Source organism: Poecilia reticulata, chromosome 15 (genome assembly GCF_904066995.2).
Source record: "Poecilia reticulata chromosome 15, P_reticulata-male-v2, whole genome shotgun sequence".
NCBI lineage: Eukaryota > Metazoa > Chordata > Actinopteri > Cyprinodontiformes > Poeciliidae > Poecilia > Poecilia reticulata.
In genome coordinates, this window is record NC_088844.1 from 27696823 (window position 1) to 27723426 (window position 26604).

The 26604-nt window shown below is 38.9% G+C and overlaps 2 protein-coding genes across 3 annotated transcripts; both read left to right on the forward strand.

Annotated features, from left to right (window-relative positions):
* Nucleotides 1-76: 76 nt before the first annotated feature.
* Nucleotides 77-8262, forward strand: sirt1 (sirtuin 1). Its single transcript, XM_008430006.3, has 9 exons — nt 77-523; nt 1088-1210; nt 1325-1560; nt 1640-1792; nt 1949-2096; nt 2179-2258; nt 4021-4204; nt 4293-4766; nt 6355-8262. The coding sequence occupies exons 1-9, from the start codon at nt 172-174 to the stop codon at nt 6636-6638; spliced, it is 2034 nt and encodes a 677-aa protein (XP_008428228.1). The 5' UTR covers nt 77-171; the 3' UTR covers nt 6639-8262.
* A 1836-nt stretch (nt 8263-10098) lies between these two features.
* Nucleotides 10099-16485, forward strand: cacul1 (CDK2 associated cullin domain 1). 2 transcript variants are annotated; one of them, XM_008430010.3, is made up of 8 exons: nt 10099-10659; nt 10748-10874; nt 13388-13490; nt 13565-13660; nt 13736-13838; nt 14777-14866; nt 14948-15086; nt 15792-16485. In XM_008430010.3, the coding sequence occupies exons 1-8, from the start codon at nt 10332-10334 to the stop codon at nt 15829-15831; spliced, it is 1026 nt and encodes a 341-aa protein (XP_008428232.2). In that variant the 5' UTR covers nt 10099-10331; the 3' UTR covers nt 15832-16485. The 2 variants fall into 2 exon arrangements, with proteins under 2 accessions (XP_008428232.2, XP_008428233.2); XM_008430011.3 differs by having other exon boundaries at nt 10126-10638.
* The last annotated feature ends 10119 nt before the right edge of the window (nt 16486-26604 follow it).

Sequence of the window (26604 nt, forward strand, 5' to 3'; positions counted from 1 at the left end):
AGTTTTTACGTAATTTTTCTTTGAGTATTTGAACGCAGCACCAATTTGTTGTGGTTTAATGTCACCGACGCACAATGGGGACGTTCCGCTCGTCCTTACTGGCGGAGAGCAAGTCACGTGACGCCAGCTGTCCGACACGAAGGAGCTGCGCAGCGGGTCTGTGGGCTGAAGATGGCGGACAGAGAGAACGCTCTCGGAACGGCTTGTTCAGGCACCTCTGAGATGGACGAACCTATCGCAAAAAGGTCAAAAATCTATCCGGTGACCAACCACGGACCTAGAGCCATAGAAACGGACACAATCTCCTGTGTTTCGGCGGCCATTGGGAGCCTGGAAGAGGCGGGGAATTGTGCCGAGCCAGCGGAGAAGAAGGAAGCGAAGCCGGTGATGATGGCGGTGGAGCAGGCCCCTGCATCGCGAGGCGGGGACAACAATGGACTGAGTCTGCCGGTCTCCGAGCCGCTTAAATCATCTGGGAAATTAGGCGACAGCACCGCCTTTGGTGCAAGTGAGGAAGGTGCCGGTATGTAGAGCGATGGACATCCCTTCTACGGCAACGCTGGTTGGCTTACCAACTCAATCAAATCACCGGCTAGCTACTTAGATTTTTACGAAAGCTAAACTGTGTTTATTTTCTTCTCTTAATTAAGTTTTATATTGGCATTTTTATTATTTTTATTAGGTTTTCTGAGGAAGAACGGAAAGCTTTCAGCAGCGCTTGTGATTTAGACAACTTTTTCAATGGCAATAAACTTGGGTACTAACTTTGCGTCAGTTAGCCGGTGTAGCACTAAATTCTGTACACCATTCATCTGAGATCCGCCTTCTTCAAGGCATCCTGCTGCACTGCCTTTGCATAAAGGTGTTGTAATTCATTCTCATAATTTGGACACTTTTAGGATATTGTAATTATAATAGTTTTTATCAATTATAAGACTATTTTACTGCATATTCTAATATGTCGCTGCTTAATTCGCCTTTTTGTAGCAGTAGATGAGCCATTTTGTAATAGATTAAGTTATTTCATTGTATCAAACTATGACCATTTCCAGTCAGTTTCAGCCTTTCCCCCTCCCTCCTTTTTCAGATTTTCTTGGACATGACGATCTGCTTCGCAATGGTCTTGCTGTCACACCAGAGCACATTGATGAGGAAGATGACAGATCTTCACATGCAAGCTCCAGTGACTGGACTCCTCAACCGCAAATAAGTAATTTGGAGAATTTTACTGTCACTTTCTACCATAAAGTTCTAGTTATTATGTTTATTACTAATCTAAATGACATTAACCCTTGCTTTTCTGTCATGTTTCATCTGTTAACAGGTTCGTACAGTTACATCCAGCAGCACATCAGAGAGACGGATCCACGGGCCATTCTGAGGGATCTGCTTCCTGAAACCATCCTCCCCCCAGACCTGGATGATATGACGTTATGGCAGATAATCATCAACATCTCTGAGCCTCCAAAAAGAAGAAAACGAAAGGATATCAACACCCTGGAAGATGTGGTGAAGCTGCTTCATGAAAGCAAAAGGATCCTAGTCCTGACTGGCGCTGGTGTATGTACTTGTACTTATTTTAAAAATGTCTAATTTAAAATGTTATTATTAAAAATATCTATTTTGTGTCTGTTTTTAGGTGTCCGTTTCATGTGGAATACCAGACTTTCGCTCCAGAGATGGAATTTATGCACGACTTGCTGTAGATTTTCCTGATCTTCCAGATCCTCAATCAATGTTTGATATTGAATATTTCAGAAGAGACCCTAGACCCTTTTTCAAGTTTGCTAAGGTTTGTTCATGCCTTCTCATCTTTTTATTACAATGATAAATGATTGCTGACAAGTTTTATCATTCAACTTGGTTAAATTTAAATGTTAGAAGTTAGTGGAAGGTAAATATGGGCTTTTATATTCAATTAATGTTGAATTTGCTCTTTTTCTTGCAGGAGATCTTCCCCGGTCAGTTCCAGCCGTCGCCCTGTCACAGATTTATATCCATGCTGGATAAACAAGGGAAGCTGCTTCGCAATTACACTCAAAACATTGATACGTTGGAGCAAGTGGCCGGAGTCCAGCGAATCATCCAGTGCCATGGTGAGTTTTTATTTTGTTTCCTGCTCTGTAAGCCGTTTCTATATGGTGATTTAAAAAAATACACCGCTTTTTGTCATTTCAGGATCATTTGCTACTGCATCGTGTCTTATCTGTAAACACAAGGTGGATTGTGAGGCGATAAGGGCTGACATCCTCAATCAGGTATTTATTCATTAAAAACTGGTTCAAGTCTGTTCAAAAATGCCGCCTTAGGCATTACAAATAAATTAAATAAAATTACTATCTGTGAATTTGGAAATAAAATGGGTTAAAAATTGAACTTCAAATATTCATATGCAGTTTGGAAGAAGTGAGCTGTAAAAATTAACACAAAAAGGTAAATTCATAGAAATTTTGTTGACTAAAAATGTTGAAGTTAGCAGATTAACTTCAACAACAGATTAATGTTGAAGTTACAACAACAGCTACAAATATTTTGTAGCTGTTTATATAGATTTTGTGTGACCCCAAATTTGCTGCTGTAGCAAATGAAGCTGATGGAGATGGAAACTTTTTATAATTTATTAGGATGAGCTTTTCAGTCACAAGTTTGTAGTATTTTCCTTTTATTAGCTATGTTTTATTTTTGCTTTTAATATTATAGGAAGTAGGGCAACAAACATTCAGCAACTACTTACTGATTCGTGTAATAAAGTTCTTGTTTTTGTTCTGAGGAATAGACTGAAAATATTTTCAAGAAGAACAAAATTGAAAATATTCGACCCGTAAACTTATGGAGCTGTTCAGCTTTATTTTATTAATGCAAACATCTGATCCACTGTAGGAATCTAAAATAGTTTTTTCTCTTGTTTTATTATAATATTAGCAGGTAGAAGGAAATAATTCACAACAAAATCATTTTGTGTTTTTAATTTGGCATAAAAATGTTTTCGACTTGCCAGTTTTGGTCTGCAGTGCAAAAAGTTTGGTCCTCGCTGTCATAAACAGCGTTTCCATCTATGATTTTTTGTTTTTACCATTTAAATTTTTTGTAGCGTTGCATTAGAAAAGTTTGACGTAACAGCAACATTTAAAATAACTTTTTCAACTTTGCAGAAAAAGTTTTTTACACCTGCCTGAAGTGATTTTAAGCTTCCCTGAACAAGAGTTAATGACCTTCCTGTCTACTGGTCTGTGCCTTACCAGAGGCACGAAACTCAATCATTACTTCCTGTTTATTCCACCATGCGGAGTGTCCTCATTTTTTGTTTATGTTTTGTGACATTTTTAAAGTTCACTCGAGCTTTGCATGATAATTGAACAGAAACATAGCTACTGTTTCTGTGGAGACGCATCAGTTCTACCCAGACTCATTTTCACAGCTTCCATATTGAGAGCCGTTTAAAAAAATCTGTTGTGAACTCGTCTTGTTCATGCTTTAGGGCTAAAAGCTGCAGTGTGTATCTTATATAAAAACTTTTTTTTTTCATATTTGTTGAAACTGTCACTATGTTGTGACAGTTTGAGACAGAAATGTGAAAACAAAATTTAGCTCCTGTGTTTTCTCCCAGTGGTAACCAGAAACAACCAATCAGAGCCAGGAGGCGGGTCTTAATCCTCCCTTCATCTCTGCTACGCTGCAGCTAGCATATCATGTTATGAATGCAAAGGCTGGTTAGCATAGCTACCAGTGTTGGTGGATAAACAGCTTTCCTGTAACGGTAAGTTGTTACTCTGCCATTAGCACATTTAGCAATGAGTACACAAGATTTATTGGCAGCGCTAAGCCCCGCCTCCTGGTTGTGTTTGGTGCGTTTCTTCAGCTGTTAATAGCAGCTCAGGGAGGAGGAATCTTTTCACAGATTGTTTGTCAATATGGTGACTGTTTCAACAAATATGTTAGAAACATTTATATAAAATATGTTACATACTGCAGCTTTAACCAGCTAATGAGCTGCAATGAATAACCAAAGTCTTCCTGCAGGTCGTCCCCCGTTGCCCCCGGTGTTCGGACATTCCTCTGGCCATCATGAAACCTGACATCGTGTTTTTTGGAGAGAATCTTCCAGAACTTTTCCACAGAGCCATGAAGCAGGACAAAGACGAGGTCGACCTTCTGATCGTCATCGGCTCGTCTCTAAAAGTCCGGCCGGTCGCCCTCATTCCGAGTACGTCTTACCGGAATCTTCTTCCTGCTCTCCGTTGAAGGTTTTTGGTGCCATAATTTCTGTTTTTTCGTTTCCCGTCTTCGTCCAGACTCCATTCCTCATGAAGTGCCTCAGGTTCTGATCAACAGGGAGCCGCTGCCTCATCTGAACTTCGACGTGGAGCTGCTGGGCGACTGCGACGGCATCATCAACGAACTCTGCCACCGGCTGGGCGGAGACTTCGAGCAGCTGCGCTTCAACACTCTAACCCTCAACGAAATCACAGAGAAACCGCCGCGGTTAGCAGAGCCGCCGCCGCCCGACGAGGCTTCCACTGACCCGGCGGACAAACCTCCAGAAGAGACGGAGAGCGAGAATGTCACGGAAACCGTAACGCCGTCGGAGCCTTGTTCGAACGCGGCGAGTCGAAGCGCGGACGCCGCCGAGTCGCCGGAGCCTCAGAGAGAGGATGCGGCGAAAGACGAGGCAGGCGAGGCGAAGAGCCAAATCTCAAAGCCGGACAATCGAAAGCGATACTGGATGAGTCGGGTCAGCAGGAGTCCAATCAGCAAACGGCTTGAAGGTGAGTTAGAGACATGCAGCAAAGATCATTTAAAGGGGCGGTGCAGTATTTCACTAACAAATATTTTATAGAAAAATCAATTAATTATGTTACCTTCAGTTGTTCTACAAAATATTATACATATGAAATTTGACTTTAACGTCTTGAAATCGGGTCCCTGTCACTTTAAGAAGGTCCTGCTTTTTCTGAATGAACATTTAACACTGGAACCAGAAGCCATTTTAAATATCCACAATAAATAATAAAATGAGTTATGGAGTCTCTGCAAACAACAAATGGGAAGTTGAGACCAAAGCACCAAAATGAAGACTTTTGTCATCCAGTTTTTTTAGAAAGACGAGAAAAAAGAAAAACAATAAATCATGCAAATGGAAATTGTTTTAATTTATCATGCGAATAACTGATTTATTGTAACAGGTCTACTTTTCTTTTAATGTATTTTACCAGTGCTGCACTTAGAAGTAGCTCATATAATGATTGTTATTCTCTCATTTGGTTAAAAAATAAAATAAAATCAGAGTAGTAAATAAGCCAAAGCAGCACAAAAAATTACATTTTATACTAAAGGTAAAAACACATTTGTCTGTAAATATGTTTTAGGCAAAAGTGTCATAATTTTAGCTCTACCTATTTAATATCCTGTTTAAAAAGTTAAAGTTATGCATATTTAGCTATCTAATCAGTTAAACCAAAAAATAATAAACAGATCAGCTCTACTTTGTATTAATGTTAAGTCAAGTAGAGATTTTTGTTTTTTTGTTTTATGATCACTCACTAAATGAATGCTGTGTTTTTACATTTCAGGCTGTAAAAGTTTATTTTTTATTTAAAAGGGGGAGTTGTTTTTTATTATTTGCATATTTTTGTGTATTTTTAATATAAAATAATAAACTTAAAGCTGCAGTTTGTAACTTATTTAAAAATTTGTTGTTTTTTTTTACATATTTATTAAAACTGTCACAATGTTGTGACACGTTTATGAGGCAGAAAATCTGTGAAAAGGTAAATCTTCTCCACCTCCTTCCTGTGATACTATTGCTGACTGAAGAAACCCACAAAAAACAACCAATCGCAGCCAGGAGGAGGGGCTTAGCGCTGTCAATCACTCTCATGTATCCCTAATAAATGTGCTGACAGTGGAGAAAGAACTTAACTGTATATTAACTAGCCTTAGCATTCATGACAGAGGGGAGAGGAAACTAGCAGGTAGAGTGATTGACAGCGCTAAGACCCGCCTCCTGGCTGTGATTGGCTGTTTCACATTAGCACTGGAAGAAGGCAGAGCAGCTGGATTTTTTTCATAATTTTCTTCTACTATACTGTCACGACATGGTGACAGTTTCAACAAATATGTAAAAATATTTTTTTATAAAAGTTACATTTTGCAGTTTTAAGGGAATAAATAAAAAATCTTCAGATTTCATCCGATTAATCATCACAATCATTAAAATAATGGGTCATATGCTGTAATATGATGCATATTTTAGGCACTTGGATGGGAATATTCATGAAGAGTTGTAATATTTACTTTAAAAAAATCCAGATCATCTCTAAATGTCACTCTGGACGTTGTGTTGGTTTTCTGCAGGCTGTCAGTACCTTTTCCAAGCACCGAATCGATACATCTTCCACGGCGCCGAGGTCTACTCCGACTCCGAGGAGGACGAGACGTCGAGCTCCTGCGGGAGCGACAGCGACGGCTCCGACTGCAGCCAGGACGGGCCGGAGGACTGCAGCGAGGCCGAGGACGGCGCCCGGCCCGCGGGCGACGAGGCGATCCACAGAGACACGTTACCGCTAAACGAAGAGGCCACGCCCACTCTGCAGACAGACTTCACATCAGAACACTCTGAGAGGACCACACATCTTTAGGCGTACATTTCACAAAGCACTAACTGTCTTGTTGGGTTTTTATATATATATATATATAAATATAAATATATATATATAAGACGCATAAATATGTTCCTATATTTTTGGTTGTCATACTTACCGTTATTTTTTCATGAAATGGCATCACACACGTGTGCGTTAACATAGCAGGTCTCTTCTTGTTCGGGTTGGTCGAAAGCTTCATGAGCTGTTTGATTTCATTGCATCCATTTTTTCTCTCAAATTCACCCACTCTGTTCCTGCAACACTTCGTTCTGTGACGCCGTTTTACAGCCACAGTTGATGGGAAAAAGATGGAATTTATGACTAAACAACTCGGCAATTTCTGAGTTTGGAAAGTTTAAAAAGATCTGAAATTTTGAGATGAATCCCACAATTTTTCTAGAAAAATCAATGATATTTCTGAGTTTGAGACGTTTAAAATTTTCCTGAAAAAACTTTTTTGAGATTAATCTCAGCAATTCCTGAGTTTGGAAAGTTGAAAAGTTACTAGAAAAAAAAATCGGAAACTTTCAGGTTAATTTCAGAAAATTTCAGGAAAAAACTTGGAAAATTTGAGTATCAAAAGTTAAAAGTTTTTTACTTTAGGAAATTTTAGCCCAAATTCTAGACATTTCCAAGTTGATTCTAGAAAGAATTTGAGAGTAATTTCAAAATGTATGACTTTTCTTTATAGCAAATTTTCAACTTTTGAAACTCAAATGTCCAAGTTTTACTTTTTATTTTTATTTTTTTTATTTTAGAAAATTTCAAAGATTAATTTTAAATTTCAACATTTTTCTAGCAATTTTTTCAACTTTTCAAACTCTGAAATTGCCTCGTTTGTTCTTTCTAGACAACTTCTGAGATTAATCTAAAACTTTGAGTTTTTTGGTGAAAATCTACACCTTTTTAATGTTTTATTACCCATCTACAATGGCCCTGATTCGCGGTCATAACGCTGAGCTTTGGCTCCTAAATCACTCTGATTATGTCAGTGGTTTCTGATTAGGAAGCATGTATGTTTAGATGCCTGCTGCTTGTTTATTACTGGATTCTCAAGAGTTTCAGGCACATTTTTTGCTCATTTGTTAATCTGCATGCGATATAAAGTTCAACTTTCCCTTTTTTTGGGGTAAATTATGGAAATGAGGAACAGTACTCTTTAATTTAAAACCAAAGAACATTTTACCTGCACACTCATCTGTGGTTTTGTACGTCCTGTCCTTTAAAATCTTCATTGGGCAGCTACTTTTCTGGTCAAGCCTCTTATTTTTATATTTGGGAATGAGACATACTCATCAACGGGTAGACGGTAGTTTTTAATTTGTATAAAGTTGTACTAGAGGCTTTATATGGAGGAGAGGTCTGGCTGCATTGAGCTGTAAGCTGTAGAAATATACTCTAATGGAAAACCGGCACTTTTTTCTTTCCTGTACGACATCCGGTTTTGTTGCCTCTCTTTGTTTTAGAGGGAAATGGAGCTAAAATCCTGTTAGATTGGCTACAGCAAAACATTACATATGATCTTTGGAGGATGATGTTTTGTAAACCAGATTTTAAGAAATGTTTTTATATCATAACTGTTTCTTTTCTGGGGTTCTGAGTAAAAAACAAACGGAAAGCTCTTGCGATTTTTTTTTCCACTGAAGGCATCTTTTCTCCGCATGAAAAATACAACTTTTAGAAAATGTGACTGAATTAAAATAGGGTATCCGCGCATCCTTAAGTCTTAATGTATCTTAAATTAAGACATTAGAATGTCTTAAATTTAATTTTAAATAGTGGCCGTTACTATATCTTACATTTTGTCTGACAGAACAATTTAATCTCGCACATTCTATGAATTACTTTTTTTTTTTCTCGGGAATTTTCTGTCAGGCAAACGTTTGAGTCGCACCCAAGATGTGACTCGAGACCGTTGAGGCTAGCTAACTAGCTGCTAACATCAATGCTAACTAGCTGTTTTCCGTCCGTGTTGACTGGACGAAGTTTGTACATTTCTGTGGAGATACAAGTTTTAATTTTTATTCATAATGGTCTTAAAATGTCTACAGAAACCATACAAAAACAAAAATGTAATTATTGGTGGTTAAATCCAATCAAATATGATTTTTAGTTTTGACAAATGTTGATTACTGGTTTTGAGCGGGATAAGTGAATAAACATGGAGGTAATGTTTAGTAAATGTAAAGATGCTAAGGTGCAGGCTCCAAGTTGCAACATTTTTTTTAAATTAGATTTTTAATCGACCTGACCCAGAACTTTGTCATCACCATCTGACAAAAATAAATATAAAATGATTCTTAAAATACCCCATTAGTGATATTTTTACTCATTTTACAGACAAATGCTTCTCAAGAAACAAAATAAATATTAATTAAAACAAAAACAACAAAAAATCCATCTGACGGAGTTGACAGAACTGAAGGTGATGACAAACTAGTGAGTAAAATGAAAAACTTGATACATGTGAAGTAATGCAATTTATGTAAAATACTTTAAAATGAATAAATTGCACATTTAAGTGAGATTTGACAACAATTTCACTAAAAGAGTCGCAAAAACTCTGATGGAGTTGACATCTGACGGAGATGACAAAAAGCCAAACTACCTCAATTTATATGATGTTATTCTGAAGGAGGCCATGTTGTAGCTCATCGGGTCCATCAAATCTTTACATTTGACCAAAATTAAGCTTTTATTTCACAAAATTTCGTACATTGTCAGTTATGGAGTTGACACATCATGGTTGTGACAAACAACTTAGGAATAAAAAGAAGAAAAAACTAAAGAATAACATAAGCTAACCAGATCCCCCTTAGGAAAGGAAGTGGTCATGGGGTCCTCAGAAGTTCTGGTGCCCCCCAATAACGCCTGATTTTTTTTACATTCTTTTCATGTCTGACGGTGTTGACAAAAACTAGGGACACATTTCAATGGAGTTGGAAAATATATGAAAATAATTTTTAATTCAATTTATTGATACTTTTATAATTGTTTATATGACTACTTATACTTAATTGTCAAAATATATAATTTTAATATTTCTTTAATTGTTTTAAACTATTATAATGTATTGAGTTATGCTCCTGGACAAGGGATTTTACAGGCATCATCCACTGACTACAATGTTTAAAATTAAAAAATATTCAGCAAACACCAGGAAAATATACATTGTTGTGCTCACATGACCCAGGTTAGTTTAGTCAGATATTTGAAAAAAATATATTTTGTGTTTATTTTATTCAAATTTTGTGCTTTATCCATAGGACCTGTTTTGTCCCTATTCTCAAGAATCACTGAAATATAAAGCAAGTTATGTTTTTCCTAATTTTTACTTTTTATTAATGTTTTATTATATCTGCAGAGGTAATTTAAGGTGCAGGTACATCGTAAGTAACATTGCATTACATGCTGATTTAATGTGATTCACGAACATGGTTCATTTTTGTCTATTTTTGTCACTTATTGGTGCTACAACGGATGGTCCAACCCAACAGGTTGGAACTACATTTCCCATCGTCCTCTCTGCTGTCCTGCCATACAAACTGTCGTAAAATGTGAGTTTAGAGCAGAAAGAGGGATGCACAGCACCGAGAACGGCTGAGAGTTTTTGTTTGTTTTCGCTTGTTTCTGTCGGAATGTGTCAGTAGTTCTGCTCGGTTCTGGCCCTCAATTGCTATCGTCAAGATGGAGGCCATGGAGGACGACAGCTCGGAGGTTAAAGACGACCACAACCACAACTATTGCGGTGGTAAAGTCAGGGCGGCGCTTAGCAGCCAGGTACCGGATGGAGTAGGAGCTCCTGAGCCCGTTTGTCCAACGGTACCGGGGGGCGAACCGGCGAAGCGGCAAGCGAAACTGTGGTCCGGTAGTCCCCGCGGGTCAAAGTTCATGGACTCGGACACAGGCAGCGAGAGCAGCGAAGTTAGCGAGCCGGACTGCTCGGCTGCTAGCACCGAGGACAAATTCAGACTCGACTCCACTTCCAAGTTTCGTAAGGGCCCGAAGAGCCGCGGTCCGTCTGCAGCTCGGTTCTAGGTTCTGTTTTTACCGCTAAAGCGGTACTTTCAGGTGACTGACCACCTTTCTCTCCCTTGACCCAGTGTTGAATGCGATGGCAATAGAAGACTACCGGAAAAACCACTGGCCCAACCTAGAGGAGGCGATAGACCGCCTGCTGATCCAGAACCTCTCGGACCACATTTCGGTCTCCTACGCTCAGATCTACGGGTAAGACTGGACGCACACCAGGGCCGGTCCAAAATACATTGAGGCCACAGGGAGGGGGGAATTGATTTGGGGGCCCCAACTCTAGTCTATGTTATTTATTAAAACAAATGGAAATAAAATAAATCGCAGGTTATTCCTCCAACTTTCTGAGAACACACTGGTACCAAAATGAACAACAATTTAAAGCTGCAGAATAAGTTCTGATGTAGCGAACTTTCCAATTTACTGGCTCGTCTATGTCCTACCAGAAGCATGAAAATTAGCCTATGGAACCCATGTATGTTTTCTTTTTATCTGGAAATTTGGCAAATGTGCACCACGCTGGAGGGCAAAAAGACGAATCCTTGGCATTCTGCCGTGAACAATCCGGTCAGCAAAAGAAAACCTGGAGATGTAGGTATTATTAATTTAGTGTGCCACAGCAGAGGGAAAGATAACGCAGAAAAACCATTGAGGAACAACAGGATCCGTATCCCTGGCTCTGATTGGCTGTTTCTATTTAGCACTGGAAGTTTGTTTTTTTTCCCCGCAGGTTATCTGTCTCATGTTAAACTATCACAGTTTCAACAAATATGTAAAAAAAAAAAAAAAGATTAAAGTTCCATGCTGCCACTTTAAAACTGTTACAGAACCCCACAAAAATGTGCATCTCGTTGTTTCAAAGTTATTTTAATGAGATGCTAGAGCAACGATGTTCAAAGTTTGGCACCTGCATTGATTTTACGCAGATTATAATTCAAGGATTAAACAAATTAGGACAAAACTACAACTTTTTAAATTAAAATTTACTTGCAAAAATGTTAGATGCAACATAGGGTGGTATTTTTTTTTCAATCTTTCTGGTTTTCTTTGTTGCCATGGTAACTAGGGTCACAGCTGCTCACTGATTTATTTGTTTAAAAAAAATTATAATTAACAGAAGACACTTCTGCAAAGGATTACTTAAAGATTTAAACGGTTGTGCAACCAGATTATTGCAGATTTCTTCATTTTTATTTTCTGGTATCAACCTGCTCTGGCCACCAGGGGGCGCCAAGCTGTCTCTAGATCAGGGGTCACCAACCTTTTTGAGCCTGGGAGCTACTTCACTGGTCCAGAGTGGCTCAGCCTTTATAACAATAATACATATGATTACATGCCGTCTAATAATATTAATGTTGGGGACTATTCACAATAGTTATCAGTAATTATTACCATGGCAGCTATGGTTAATTGCTATTATGTGATCAGAAGCTCTTAGTTCAGTTTTAAGTTTGATTCCCTTTCTTAGCTTTTCTGTGTGATTCTAAATTTCCCACAAGTGACTGACAGTCTGGATTATTGCAGCTGCTAGACGCACTGTGAGATTTTTCTTTAAATAAAAAAAGAAACGTTATTGTATATTTTTATTATCCAACCCTCTTTATTATTAACAAATTGTGCAGAGAAAAAAATGTCAGACAGATAGCACAAAACTATCCCTGCACAAAACCTGTAAGTGCGCATGTCTCCAATGCGCATCATGTGCGCGTCGCGCAAACTTAAACCACTAAAGCAGCGAAGCCTTTTTTAACACAAACGATGCTAAATACTAATAAATACATGGAAGCGGAGCCGACCTGTGATCCACGGAAAGAGGAGGATGCTGATCCAGGTTCAGGTGTCAGACGTGCAGAGGAGGAGAAGGTGAAGCAACAGTGTTTGCGTAGTTTTTACTCTTTTGGAAAACTTTTCAACTAGATTAAATTGTTTAACACACAGTGTTAGTGTGACGCTCAGTAGGAGCAGCAGAAGTCAGCTAACGGGTGACCCGCTAACTGTCCGGTTCGGGAAACATCAAAAAGCTCATAACCGGCGACCCGTCAGAACCGAACACGGAATCCGAACCGCTCCTAGAACTGCGGGAGGTTCAAACTCCGCTCATTCAGTTTTAGCTTACAGAAAAAGCGCCGAGCCGCCAAATAAACAAAAGCAAACTGACCAATAAGATTTAAGCTTTGGGTGCCCTTTGACCCCCACAGACTCAGATGTGCGCTACGTACAAGATGTTTTGACGCATAATATATATTTTTTCTCCACAATTTTGTTAATTGTAAAAAGGGTTCGCTTATTAAAATTTCTGAATTTATTAAATTTTTTTTACTTCAAGTTGAAAACAAAGACCTAAGAGCTGCTCCCACTCTAAGGTCAGCAGAGAGGGAGCAGCAGGCGCTGCTGCCCTCCGATAACATCCTGCAGGCGCATATTCTGAACTTAAACCATAGAAGAGTTTTATGCATAAAAATTTACATTTTTTTTATAATTGGCATTTTTAAAAATTCTGAATATAAACAAATTTTACTACTTCAATGTAAAAATACGAAATAATTTATTTGGCAATGCTCCCTAATGAGAATGGCTATTTTTAGAACTTGCCCCGCGAGCGACGGGGGGCCCGCGGGCGACAGGGGGCCCGCGGGCCCCGTGTTGGTGGCCCCTGCTCTAGATCAACTAAAACGTGAGAATTGATTGTTTCCCCTGACTTGTTTTCTCAGCTACGTCTATAAGTGTGTTTGCCAGCAGCACTCTGAGCTGCTCTACAGCGACCTGACCTCCAAGATAACGGCTCACCTGCAGCAGGTTTCCACACAGCTGCAGGTGAGAAAACCCAAATCCAGCGAACTACCACCAGGTAAAACTGAATAAAACGAAAACATGTTGCTTATTGGCAGGCCAGCCCAACTGAGAACCTGATTGAAAACTTCAACATCGCTCTGACTCAGTACTTGGCGTCTCTTCAGTGTATCGTTCCAGTGTTTATATACTTGGTAGGTATTATCTGTAACAACATAGAAACTTTTTTTAAAGCTGGTTTTAATGTTTTTTTTCTTCAATATTTCCAGAACAAGTTCTATATTGAGTCAAAACTGAACCGAGACCTGAAAGAGGATCTGATGAAGCTGTTTGCAGACCATGTTGCAGAAGAACATCTAAGGAAATTGATGCGTGAGTGAACCTGATTATTGCTAAAGTCTTCATACCCTTTAAACTTTTTCACTATCACACTAAAACAAACTTTAATGTATTTTTAGATTATTTTATGTGATGGAACAAAACAAAGTTGTGCAGTCTGCTGTGTTCATTTGTATGGAGCTACATTAGGGTTGTAAGTTTGTTCAAAAATAATTTTGAAACTAAAAAAGAAAGATTTAAAAACTTCTTGCCGTGTTTGAGGAGAGGCCTAAAGTGTTGGAGGTTTGAAATTATGATTGACATCTATGGAGCTAAATCGAGATTATAAAGAAAATAAAAGGAAATTGAAAGAATTTTGAAACTGGAAAATATCATTTGCAACAGAAAACAATTCTTGAACCCGAAAAGTTTCTTTTCAATTTCAATTTTTTTTGTGTGGGGAGGGCAAACTATATGGTCCCAATATGGGGCTATAAAGTGTTTTTAAAAAAATAGAATATGGAAAAAACTTGAAACTAAAAAGAAATTGTGAAAAAGTCTGAAAAAGAAAAAACTGTAGAATCTTAAAAGTAGTTTCGATTTTTGTTTTTGGTCAAAATTGTAAATTTATTTTTTAATTTTTACCTTTAAACAAGGAGTAAACTATGTGGCCCTAATTTAGTTCCATACCCTGGCTTTCATGATGCTGTTTGTTCTCCAGAAAACCTTTTTCGTATCTAGGGTAGGGGTGTCCAAACTTTTTGGACACCAGTTGAAAAGTAATGCCAGCCCCCAAAAATATAATTTAAAAAAAAAATAAAATCAACAAAATGTTTTTATTTTTAACCTACTCGATAAAGAAGATGAAATTATAATTTTTTTTGTAGGAAAGGGATGACGGATCAAATATTTTTTTTCTAGCTAAAGCGATGTGAAAAGTTTCCTAAATCCTCAGCCGTCCTGTTAATTTTCCAGTTTTTGTTTGTTTCCAGCTCTGCTCATTAAAGCTCACTCCATGCCGTTCCAAGTGCACCCGTCCACGATGGCCAGCGTGGTGAAAGGCCTCTACAGCCTGCGACCAGGTGGCCAGTCAACGTCTTTAGCGGAAGAGATGATCAACTTTAACGTCTTTCTGATCGCTAAATGTTTTGTCTCTGTGTCAGAGTGGGCCCAGCTCGCTCCGGCCCTCTTCTCCAGCTTCATCCCACAGATCCACCCCCCCGCCGTGGAGTCCCAGCTGCACGATTACGCCGACCGCGACCGGAAGCTGCAGATGGAGCTCTCCATGAAAGGCTTTCCACGGCTAGTTTCCCTCCACTTCACACCAATCAATCAAATTTATTTGTGTTTCGCATTTCAGCAACAAGGCATTTCAAAGGATTCTATCATAAAAACACAACAATAAAAATTATTTAAATCAAAATACAGTCACCGGAAAGGTTGTCATAGTTAACAAAAACATTCTTGTGAATTGAAATAAATAAAAACGGCAGTTTTCAACAGCTGTCAGCAAATTACGGCACTCCATACTGGCGGCAATTACGCTAGTTCACAAAAAAGGCGACTGCAAAAGTTGGAAAAAATGTATTCAACAAAAATTTTATATAATTTTTGAAAATGTTCTCATCTGCCGAGTGTTCATTACCTGTACTAATTAATCATAATACTTTATTCCTTTTTAGGTGCGGAATTAAAAAATGTCAAAGTATGAAAAAATTAATAACTAAAAAGATGCTTAACAAATGGTGATTTTGCACTCTAAAAATGAATTAAAACTATCTAAATTAGACAAAAAAAAAGTCAAAACTATAGTGAAAAACCCAAAAATATTTTAACCCTCGTCACCAGGTAAGGCCTTTAACTCACGACTCGCATCTCTATGGAGCTATATTTAGGCCACAATGTTTGTGAAAATTTTGAATGTTGAAACGGAAAAACAAATTTTAAAAAAAGGATTTGAAGGAAAAAATCTGAAACTAACGTTTTTTCTTTGTTTTCCATCTCCAGGGGCGACCAATCTCGCAAACGCGCCAGCGAAGACTCCTGATGGCGCCAACTCTGTTGCAGAACTCTACTGTGCCTCCTACAGATTGATCTCACTCGCTGCTCTAAATACACATTCAACAACGCCTCACGTTCATCTCTGTTGACGCGAGGCCACAAAAACACTGTGAACACAACGACCGCAACGTTTTTCATTTTGATGGACGGGAGGGAAAATCGACACTCTCAGACTTCCATACAGGTTCTTCCCTGAATCCAGCTGCTGTGATTTACGTCTGCAGCTGGAAATCCTGTGAATGTTTGATAAAGAAGGGGCTAATAAACACTTTCTAGTTGCTGCTAACCATAATCTTCGTGTTTAAATCCCACGAATCGCTTGTTACAGAAAAAAAAAAAAACGTAAGACCTCTGTTGTAATTATCTACTTTTATGTTGCCTTTAACACATTACTAACAAAATAAAACGTTTGCCAAAGAGGAGCAGAAGATATTTAACTTTTATATGCGATTCTTTTCATTCAGGCTGCTTCCTCCCTTTAACGTTTGCACCGATCAGCCGTTACCAGTGCATCTTAACATCAGCTGTTAACTTATTTCTATAATTTAAGATGAAACTTGTAAATTATATTGATTCATTCATTAGAGTGATGGATGTAAAGAGTTTAATTCTGTTGATTTAATAAAAGCGTCAAATTAGGTTTTTCTGAAAATTATAGCTGTTTTTATTAATGCTCTCCTGCAACACTTTTTTTTTTCCTTCCACTAAACTTTCTGTTGAATGCAGCAGCTTCTTTTATGCTCATTCACCACAAAAACCCAAATTTTACTGAGGATTTCTGGTCTATTTTTTATAGTGTAAATGTCTTGTATAAGACAAAACTAACTGACTAGTTACTTTTCAGCAGGAAATTGGAGCTCGTTTAAAGTTAATAATCCACACAAAAAAAGAATTATGACTTTGAGCTCAAGATTTTGACTTTTTGCAGAATTCTCATTTTAATCTCAAAATTCCGACTTTTTCCTTCAAAGATTAAAGTCTGAATTCTCTTTTTCTTTTGTGGCCCTAATCTTTCTCCATACAATTCAGACTAACATCTTATTTCCTTTTTTATTTGATCTTTTTGTCTCTCTGCTTTTAGCCTTACATGCACGATTTGCAGATTTTTCCCAGAAAGTGCCAGAAATCCTTGTGAACCTTTTGATATCTCAGACTCCATTTCTTCGTGGATCTGATGAGTCTTTATGCAAAAGTTAAGATGTATAGCTTGTTTATAATGTATATAGTTTGTCACTGCTGCATTTTCCTCTTAAAAATCTGATGAGTGTTTTGATACAAGCTCTTACACTGTTTTAAGTGTAAATACACGCTCTGGTTTCCTCTTTCCGTCTTGTTTTTCTCTAAGACATTTTGATGAAGTAGAGGAAGAGTCAAGTTCCAACACTGGATGTAAACAGTTGTAGTTTTTCCTCCAACAGAATGAGAAACTGAATAAACAGTTTGTGTTTGTGGAAAATGTTTGCAGAGAAACCGACCTGCACGGGGAAACTCTCGTCTGGTTTCAGGAGGAAAACAATGTTTGAGTTTCCAGATATGTTTTTTTTTCTCAGCTGTTTTTACACCATAAATTAATTTCTGATTATCCAGATTGTTTGCTTTTTTTTCTGCCAGGTTTTTTAATAAAAGATGCACAAAGAAAATGTTTGGTTTTTCTGTCAGTTTATCCAGAAAAGCTTCATCTATTGTTTATTCTCTCTATCCAAGTCTTCATCCAACATTTTCTCCATCCATCTGTTCATCCAACCATTAATCCATCCAACATTTTCTCTGCCTACCCATTCGTTCATCCAACAGCTTATGCGTCCATCCATTTAAATTTGAGTTCTAAGATAACCAGAGAATTCTGGGAATTTTGAGTTTGTTAAACTGTAAAACTGGATGTTTTGTGGGAAGATCTCTGACCTCCTAACTCTGGTTCATTCAGAATATAGAGACCCTTTACCCCCCAGGGCCTAAAATCACAACAAAAGATTCATGATGTGTGCAAATAAAAGTTTATGTTTGGCAAATAACTTTTTAAGTTCACAGGACAAAAATTAGTTATTTAATTTTTTTTTACATTTTTTTTAAACAAAACGACTTGTTAAAAAAGAAATCATTACAATTCCAAAAGTTATTACAATTTTATTTTACTTAACTGAGTTCAGTTTTTTTTTCCCATTGGGAAAAAAATGTAACTTCATACTCTGCAAACCAGACCCTAAACTAAAGTCTGGGTTGAGTTTTTTTCCCCTTCATTAATGACACACACTATATCTATTATGGTAATTCAGGGCGAGTTATTTTTAATTCTAAATGAATATCCTTGTTATTTAAGTGTTATTCTCCTTCAAGATACATTTACCTAACGCCTGAATAAATGCAATGTACATTATGCAGCAAAGGAAATTAGAAGATTGGACATATATCCATAATGGAGATGATAAGTTTTGGACGGGCGATGTGCCTCGTACACAGGGAAGAAGCTTTTTAGTTATCTAGTTTTGCTAGCAAAGTCGTTAGCTATCAGCTAGCTAATAGCACAACAACAACAGCCTAATGTCTGTATGATAAAATAGTAAATTGATAGATAAGAACAGTTTTCCTCACCTGGCTGTCTCCTCCTGCTCAGTAGTTCTTCAGAGAAAGGGAGACGCAGAGGCCTGTCAGTGTCTGTTGTATTTCATTACCTCTGCTTAAACCGCGACTCCGAGCTGAAGCAGAAACGATACTTCAACGTTTTCCGTCATCTGACAAGTAGCAAGTTACTCCACTTTATTCACCAAAAACGTTTTTTTATAATTCACCAAAAACTGTTTTATAATCTGTAACGTTCGCTACGTTGAGCTCCAGTTAGCCGCCTCATCTCACTGCGCAAAAGGCAACTGCGTCATGCGTCACGGGCAAAAGGTCAAAGGTAACACGGTGACCGGAGGGCTTATTATGTTGTACAAAAAAAAAAAAAATCATTTTAGTACATGTTATTATGTGTCAGAAGAGGGCTTAGAAAATAATAATACAAAAAAATGTAAAAAAATTAAAAAATTGACCAAAGGGGCACTTGGGGCACGGAGCGAAAAGGACAGGTGCTCAAGCCCCCCCAGGCCCCCCCTCTGCACGTGCCTGGTCTGTTGTCATCAACTCTGTAGAACTTTGAAGACCTTTGCACACTTACCCAGCTCAGCTTTCATTGACCTCACTTCTTGATTTGACTCACCTGACAATTTGTTTCCAAGTTGCTGTAGTTTCCAGTTGCTTTCACTTCGTTATAACCCCACTATTCCAGCTACAGGTGGAATATTTAGTTGCAAGATCATTCCACAACTGGACTCACTGCTGGATTTCACACGTTTGTGGACACGGAAGTGACACCTGAGTTCAATGATTTAGAGGGGTGAATAAAAAGCAAAAAAGTATTCAACACCTCCACCAGACTTCAACAAACGTCTTAAAGTGAACTGCAGTAAAACTCCAGTAGCGGAAAAAAAGAACAAAAAAAAACCCAACATAGAAGTAATTGGAACGTTACTTTCTAACTAATCATAACTTCCATGGTAATATTCCATAAAAACTGTTTAGCATGAGGTACGTGTGTACTGATGCAGAGGTGCTGAAAGTTTTACATTAAATACAATCGCAACGCTACCAGATTTAGTCCATTCATTAAACATGACCTGTTGACTAAAAACTAAAACATTGGCTTAGTGGACACTGTACACAAAAATGCAGCTCTTTATGCTAGTACTTTAAACATTCAAGCTAACAGGCTGTGAGATTTAATCTTTTATGCTAAAACTCATTGGCATACATAAAATCAACGACTGAAAAGTCACAGTAGAGTTCAGGAAAATGTTTTCTGTATGACATTCTTACAGAAAACCAGTTCTTACAGTTCTGCACAGTAGCGCAGGGCTGCACAGTGGTGAAGTTGGTAGAGCTGTTGCCCTGCAGCAAGAAGATTCTGGGTTCTGGGTGCATGGAGTTTGCATGATCTCCCTGTGCATGCGTGGTTTTTATCGGGTTTCCTCCCACAGTCCAAACACATGACTCTCAGGTTAATTGGTTTCTCTAAATTCTCCCTTGGTGTGTGTGTGTGTGTGTGTGTGTGTGTGTGTGTGTGTGTGTGTGTGTGTGTGTGTGTGTGTGTGTGTGTGTGTGTGTGTGTGTGTGTGTGTGTGTGTGTGTGTGTGTGTGCGTGGTTGTGTGTCCTGTCTGTCTTTCTGTGTTGACCTGTCCAGGGTGACCCCGCCTCTCGCCCGGAACGTTAGCTGGAGATGGGCACCAGCAACCCTCCCGACCCCATTAAGCAACAAGGGTGTAAGAAAATGGATGGATGGATTACAATTACTAATTATTCACATGTTGTATTCAATAATTTACACATGAACATGAAAGGTACAACACAACATGTCAAAGAACATTACTAATAAATTGGAAATACTTAAACTACCCACTTGTTCAATGGAACTTGGTTGAACAAGCTCATCACCTGCTTGACCATCAGTTGTTTCTGATGAAAAGTTTTCTGTATTAAGCTATTTGTGGGAGGAAAACATACAAAACCACATTAAAAAAGCATGAAGACTGTTGATGGAGTCTTCAGTGGAGAGTCAAAACTTGTGCAGGTCACTTGGAAGAGAGCGTCAGGAATAAATCATTCTGTTTTCCTCTACCTCTCTCAGCTCTTTGCATGCTCGTACATACGTGGTGGTTTTCACACGCCCATGTGCTCGAAGCTAAGGTTGAACGAAATGACACGCTGGGAACGCCGTCTTTAGGCCGTAGCTTAGACAGCGGCCAACAAAAGAAATTAAAAACTATTGTTAGGTTCCTCATCAAAAAAAGAATTGATGAGAAAAACACTGTTGAGCAGATTTAATGGGAAACCAGGTGATTGTGTTTTGCACATTGTAAAGCCTAAATCAGTTACAGCCACATTGGCTGAATCTTGTCTAAATTGTTGGAAAAAGTTACATTTGTGTTAATATGAATGAGTTTATTTGGAAATGTTTTGATGGGTTGAAACATCTCCTTCACTAGGGAGTGTGAATCACTTCAGAGCTTTTCCTGGTTACCATAGCAACTGTTACACTTCTACCCAACTGATGATGTCACAAGGAACCCAGGCCTTGTGTCATAGATTCTATGACATCAGCTCTGAACCCTTTGAATATCTTGTTACGTGTGTTCTAAAGCCAGATGCGCAGAACTCAACGGATTTATAGAGAAGTGTAATTTTTCACCGAGAGACTGAAACGCAAGATGGAGCCCCGTCGATTCCCCAGGAGGCAAGATACACCTATGCCTATGACGAGAAAGATATTTGACCCAGACCTCCCATGTGATTTTGGATTCAAGAAGAGCGTCAAATTTGAAGATCAGAACCGTACTTTAAGGAACTCGATTTTAAAATTACCTAAAATTAAAAAAGATATCCACCCTACCCCCATACCGCAACAAAAATTAGATATTCAGGAGAATTCCGCCACAACTGATTCCAACTCTAGCAAAAGCTCAGGTTTCCCTCTAAGTTTGGTAGACGGAATTGATGTAGACGGAATTGATATTCAGGCACTCATTAACCAGCATAATAAATTTCGAAAAGTACAGGAGTTGAAAGAAAGACACGAAGCTGCTCTTCCTAAATTACAGGAAAAGAAGCCAAGCCCAACGAATGCCTACGCACAGGATGTGCAAAACTGGAGAGACAAGCCGGAGAAAACTCCATCAAAAACGTTGCAGCAAATTGACAGAGATGTGCAAAAACCTCTCAACTTGTCCACGGATGTGGACAAGTTGAGAGCTGACAAGTTGAGAGCTTGTCCAAAACTCATTGTCCTTTCCAATGAGGATTCTGGAAAGGACAAACAAGGCATGCAGTTTAAAAAGTCTTCGTCACGTAGAAATGAACAAAAACTCAACAAACAGGTTAGAGAGAAGGCAGAGAAACGATTGGTAAAGCCAAGGCAAACACCCAGAGTTAGTGAAGGCAAACGGTCAGAATATGTACATGACGAGAGGGAGAAAAATGTTCACGAGCAGGTAAAATTTAGAGAGAAATGTAAGAAGATGGCCTATGAAAATATAGAGAATATAAGGAGAAAAGAATATGTCAAAGAAGCTGTTGAGGAGAAAAAGCTTAACCAAGAAAAAGCTAAGCAGGAGTTTGCCCAAAAGTTACTTGACAAACAGGAGAAAGAAAAGAAAGTCAAAATGCAAAAGTATTTGACTGATGCATGGGATGATCAAGTTGAATACAAACGGCAAAAGCAGATTGAAATGGACAAGATCATAAATAAAGGGTCTGATTCCTTGATGGAATCAGAGCAGTCGCATCGAACGGAGGACGTTGAGAAGAAGAAACAGAAGAAGCAGCAGACACTCAGAACACATGACAAGACTGAGCCAAACATGAGGGACCAAAAGAAGACAGTGGATGACAATTTACAGGATATATTGAGGAAAGAAGCTGCCTACGACTCTGTTATGCAAAAGAAGCTATGTAACAGCATGGCTAAAGAGAAGGTTGCCAAAATGCTACATGAAGCACATCAGCAGAAGAAGGAAACTCCAAAGCCAAAGACTCTGGCTGATAAAGTGTTTGCTAGTTATGAAAATAAACAGCAACAGAAGAGGGAAATGGACAGGGCTGAAAGGGAAGGGTTGCTTCCTGGATATCCAGCTGAGGAAATTGTAGCCAGGAGACAGAAGAAGGATCCCCAGCAGAAACTGAAGACACAGGACGAGACTAAAAAACATACGGACAATTTAGTAATAATGCAGTGGGGAATACAGCACAGTGTAACTGAGCAAGAAAGAGATGTTCAGTATGAATCTGGCTTTCTAGACTATAAGAGTGACTGCAACATTCCTGATAAGGACAGAAGTCGTGAAATACGTAAAAAAATAGTGTACGACCAACTGTCACTTACAAAGAAGGAAGAAGCTAAAAAACGGGCTTTTGTGGAGGATAAGTTACTGGAAGAAAGGAAAGAGCGGGAATCTGCAGAGCAAAAGCGTGAAAAACTGGAGAAAGAGAAAAAAGCTGCAGCTATAAAGAGTCTGACAAAATCTTGGGATTCACAGATTCAGCTCAAACGGCAGGAGAAAAAGGAACTGTGTGAGATTGAAAGGAAAAACATGCAGACCTTGATCGAATTAGACAGAGTGTGTGGAGCTGAAAACAGTAAGCCAAGCCACCAGACTCTGCCAGGGAGAAGTACCTCCCTGGCAGAGTCTGCAAGAAGATCTGCAAGAAGATCGGTGGGTACTGCTGACCAACATGACGACACAAGAAACAGACCTATACAGAGTAGTCAGAAAGTTAGGAAGCCAGTCACATTACCTTTACTCAAATCCACCTCTGTGCACTTTGCTGACGATCACCAACAGCAAAATAAAAGAGTAAAATTCCCGTCCATTTCCAGTCCCAGATAAAATGTCTGTTTCTCAGCTGGCCAAGGAATGTGATGGGAATCCCCCGGAGGAGCTGACCCAAGTGGCTTAGGAGAGGGAAGTTTGTGCCTCCCTACTTAGGCTGCTGCCCCCATGACTTGAAGAAAATGGATGGACGGATAGATGGATAGATGGATAGGTTTTCTCTGGGTGCTCCAGTTTCCCTTCAAAAACGATCGATTGATCGATAGATGGATAGATGTATAGATAGATAGATAGGTTTTCTCTGGGTGCTCCAGTTTCCCTTCAAAAACGATCGATTGGTCGATACATAGATGGATAAATGGATAGATAGATAGGTTTTCTCTGGGTGCTCCAGTTTCCCTGGAGCACCCAGTTTTTGATCAATCGATCAAAAACGATCGATTGATCGATAGATGGATAGATGTATAGATAGATGGATAGGTTTTCTCTGGGTGCTCCAGTTTCCCTTCAAAAACGATCGATTGATCGATAGATGGATAGATGGATAGATAGATGGATAGGTTTTCTCTGGGTGCTCCAGTTTCCCTTCAAAAACGATCGATTGATCGATAGATGGATAGATGGATAGATAGATGGATAGATAGATGGATAGGTTTTCTCTGGGTGCTCCAGTTTCCCTTCAAAAACGATCGATTGATCGATAGATGGATAGATGTATGGATAGATGGATAGGTTTTCTCTGGGTGCTCCAGTTTCCCTTCAAAAACGATCGATTGATCGATAGATGGATAGGTTTTCTCTGGGTGCTCCAGTTTCCCTACAAAAACGATCGATAGGTTTTCAGCTTCAGAAGGGAGGCCCAGACTTCCGTCTCCTCAGCCACTTCTTCCAGCTCCTCTGGGGGAATCCCAAGGCGTTCCCATGCCAGCCGAGAGACATAGTCCCTCCAGCGTGTCCATGTCTTTCTGATTAGCTTCCCTGTGTATTTAACCCCACCTGTTGTCTCTGTCCTTCGTCGGGTCCTCGTCATTAGTTCATCGTTCGTCTGTCCGTTTCCAGTGCCGCATGTCTTTCTGAGTTTGTTCCTGATTCTTTATTAAATACATTATTTCCTCATTACTACCTGGGTTTACCGGCGTCTTCCTCACCTACAACCATGCACATATGACAGAATGTCCCTAGTATTAGCTACGGCAGATATATGGCCAGGGCCGTACAGAGACCACTACAGGGGCAGGTGCTCAACAACAAGAAAGGGCCCATCTAACCGCCTTCTAGGACAGAATATTAACAGCCTCTCAGCTTTCAGAGTTTAATAAACAATGATAAATTACAAAATTGTGAGACATACAATCAGAGCTAAAGGAAATCTCTACATAGAGCATAACACTATGCATATGTAAGATATTTTATTAGTAATTTCTTTCTGCAGGTCTATTTTGTAAATCAGAGCTGGTGGTCTAGCTCTGGTTTACATATTTTGTCTTTACAGAATTACACTATTAAAAATATAAACAAGGGCACAAAGCCACCTTTATGCCCTTGTAATCTTTTTATAGATTACAGATTAGTGGACTGTAATCTATAAAAAGAGCTTCCTGTTTGCTGCAGTGGAGATGAAGACGGTCCAATCAGGAAAGCAGAGCTGCATCAAACTTTAAGGTGGAACTGCAGAAAAAAGAAAAAAACAAAAGCAAAAATTGAATTGTTAATGGATGTCACCATGAGAAAAGCCTACTGAGTTTTGCTTTAAAAACCTTTTTAAACATTTAAATCACACATTTGTCTCATGAACAGCAGTCTCATGTCTCATGTCTCAGTGATTGTTTTTGTTAAACTTATTTGTGCATGTCATAAATCTTTCCTTGATATTCTAAGTTTTTGTTTGACTCAAAGTTTTGCTTGTGATTCTCACATGACGTTGTGAGCAGTGGCGTAGCCAGAGGGGGGTGCCAGGGGGGCCATTGCTCCCCCTGTCATCTGATTGGCCCCCCCAGTGGCCCCCCCTGATGATTGACATATAACGGCACCAGGTTATTCCTGTACATTATTTGGAATCATTCTAAGTCAATCTATCTAAAGAAGAAAAACAATAATAAATATATGAAAAGAAAATGTATAAAACTTTATATAAGTCCATGTGATGACATAAATAAATAGATTTTTATCAGGCGTGATACCAGCCTCCTTTATACTCATAACAACAAGCTGATATTCTTCCCCTGGATGTTTCAGTTGTGCTGCGCTGTGGTGCAACTCAAAGGCTAAAGCACTTCATACCTGGTGGTTGTAAAACACCAATAAGTTATTTATTGATCCTCCGCAAAATAGAGAAAAAAACGAAGAGGGGCCGACAATGTTCGTAGTTTGGAGCAGAGGTGGCGCTGGAGGTTTTTTGTTGTCCGTCAAAGAAAAAAATCATTTTATTTCCAATTTGTAGTCATCAAACGAAACATTTATTATTTCTCTGCGAGAACGTTTTTAAAATCAGGTAACATTTCACGAAATGACGTGATTAGAAGGCGACAGAACTCTGATCGGTTCCTGATCCCGTCATCACTTCCCTCTTCGGGAGAAAAACCCCGCAGAAGCGGATCAGCTGCTGGACGCTCCAAAGCCTCTGGTCCGTTAAAGCGACCAGATCAGAGATGATTCTCTGACAGATATTGTTCTTAGTCTGATTAATAATGAGCTCCACGATGTTCTCTGTGCGTAAAGTTAAAACTGTCTGAGCACCAAGTGGTCAGCTGATCACAGTCTGGACAGAAACCAGCGAACTGCTCTCTGTTCTCATCAAAATGAGGCTGAGGAGGTAATCTGACATATTAACTCAGTTAAGTTTTTACTGGTTTTGTTTTTAAAACATCATTAACGTAAGCAGTGTAACTATATATTGTATATTTGGCGTTTGTCGTCTCATGTGTGATTAATTGGAGCATTTATTGCCCAGCGCTCTGCGCTTGTTTCTGCTTAACGGATCTGCACTTTAATTTCTTTCCTCTCTCAACAGTCAGCTGTTATTCCTCTACTTAAACTATAATAAGTAGATCCTAATATTCTATTTAGTTTTTCTCTGTGTGCTCCAAACTCATTAATGTAAACTCATCAGAAGCCCGAACCACCATCAGGCAAATAATTCTGGTCCGACCCGAAATATTGTTACCAATCAGAGCTTCCTAACCAAGGTGTCCATAACTCTTCAACACGCTGTCAGCTCCCGGTCAGAAAGACGCATTTAGTTCAGTGTCCATGAGATGATATTCAGAAAGGATCTTTTATTTGATTGATTTTAGTTTCCTCTGCGATTAACTCTTTGCATAAAGTCTATCATGTCTCCATGTGCGCCAGTCAAAGGTGTTAATTATAAGATGTCAAATGACAGAGGGGCTTAAAAAATAAC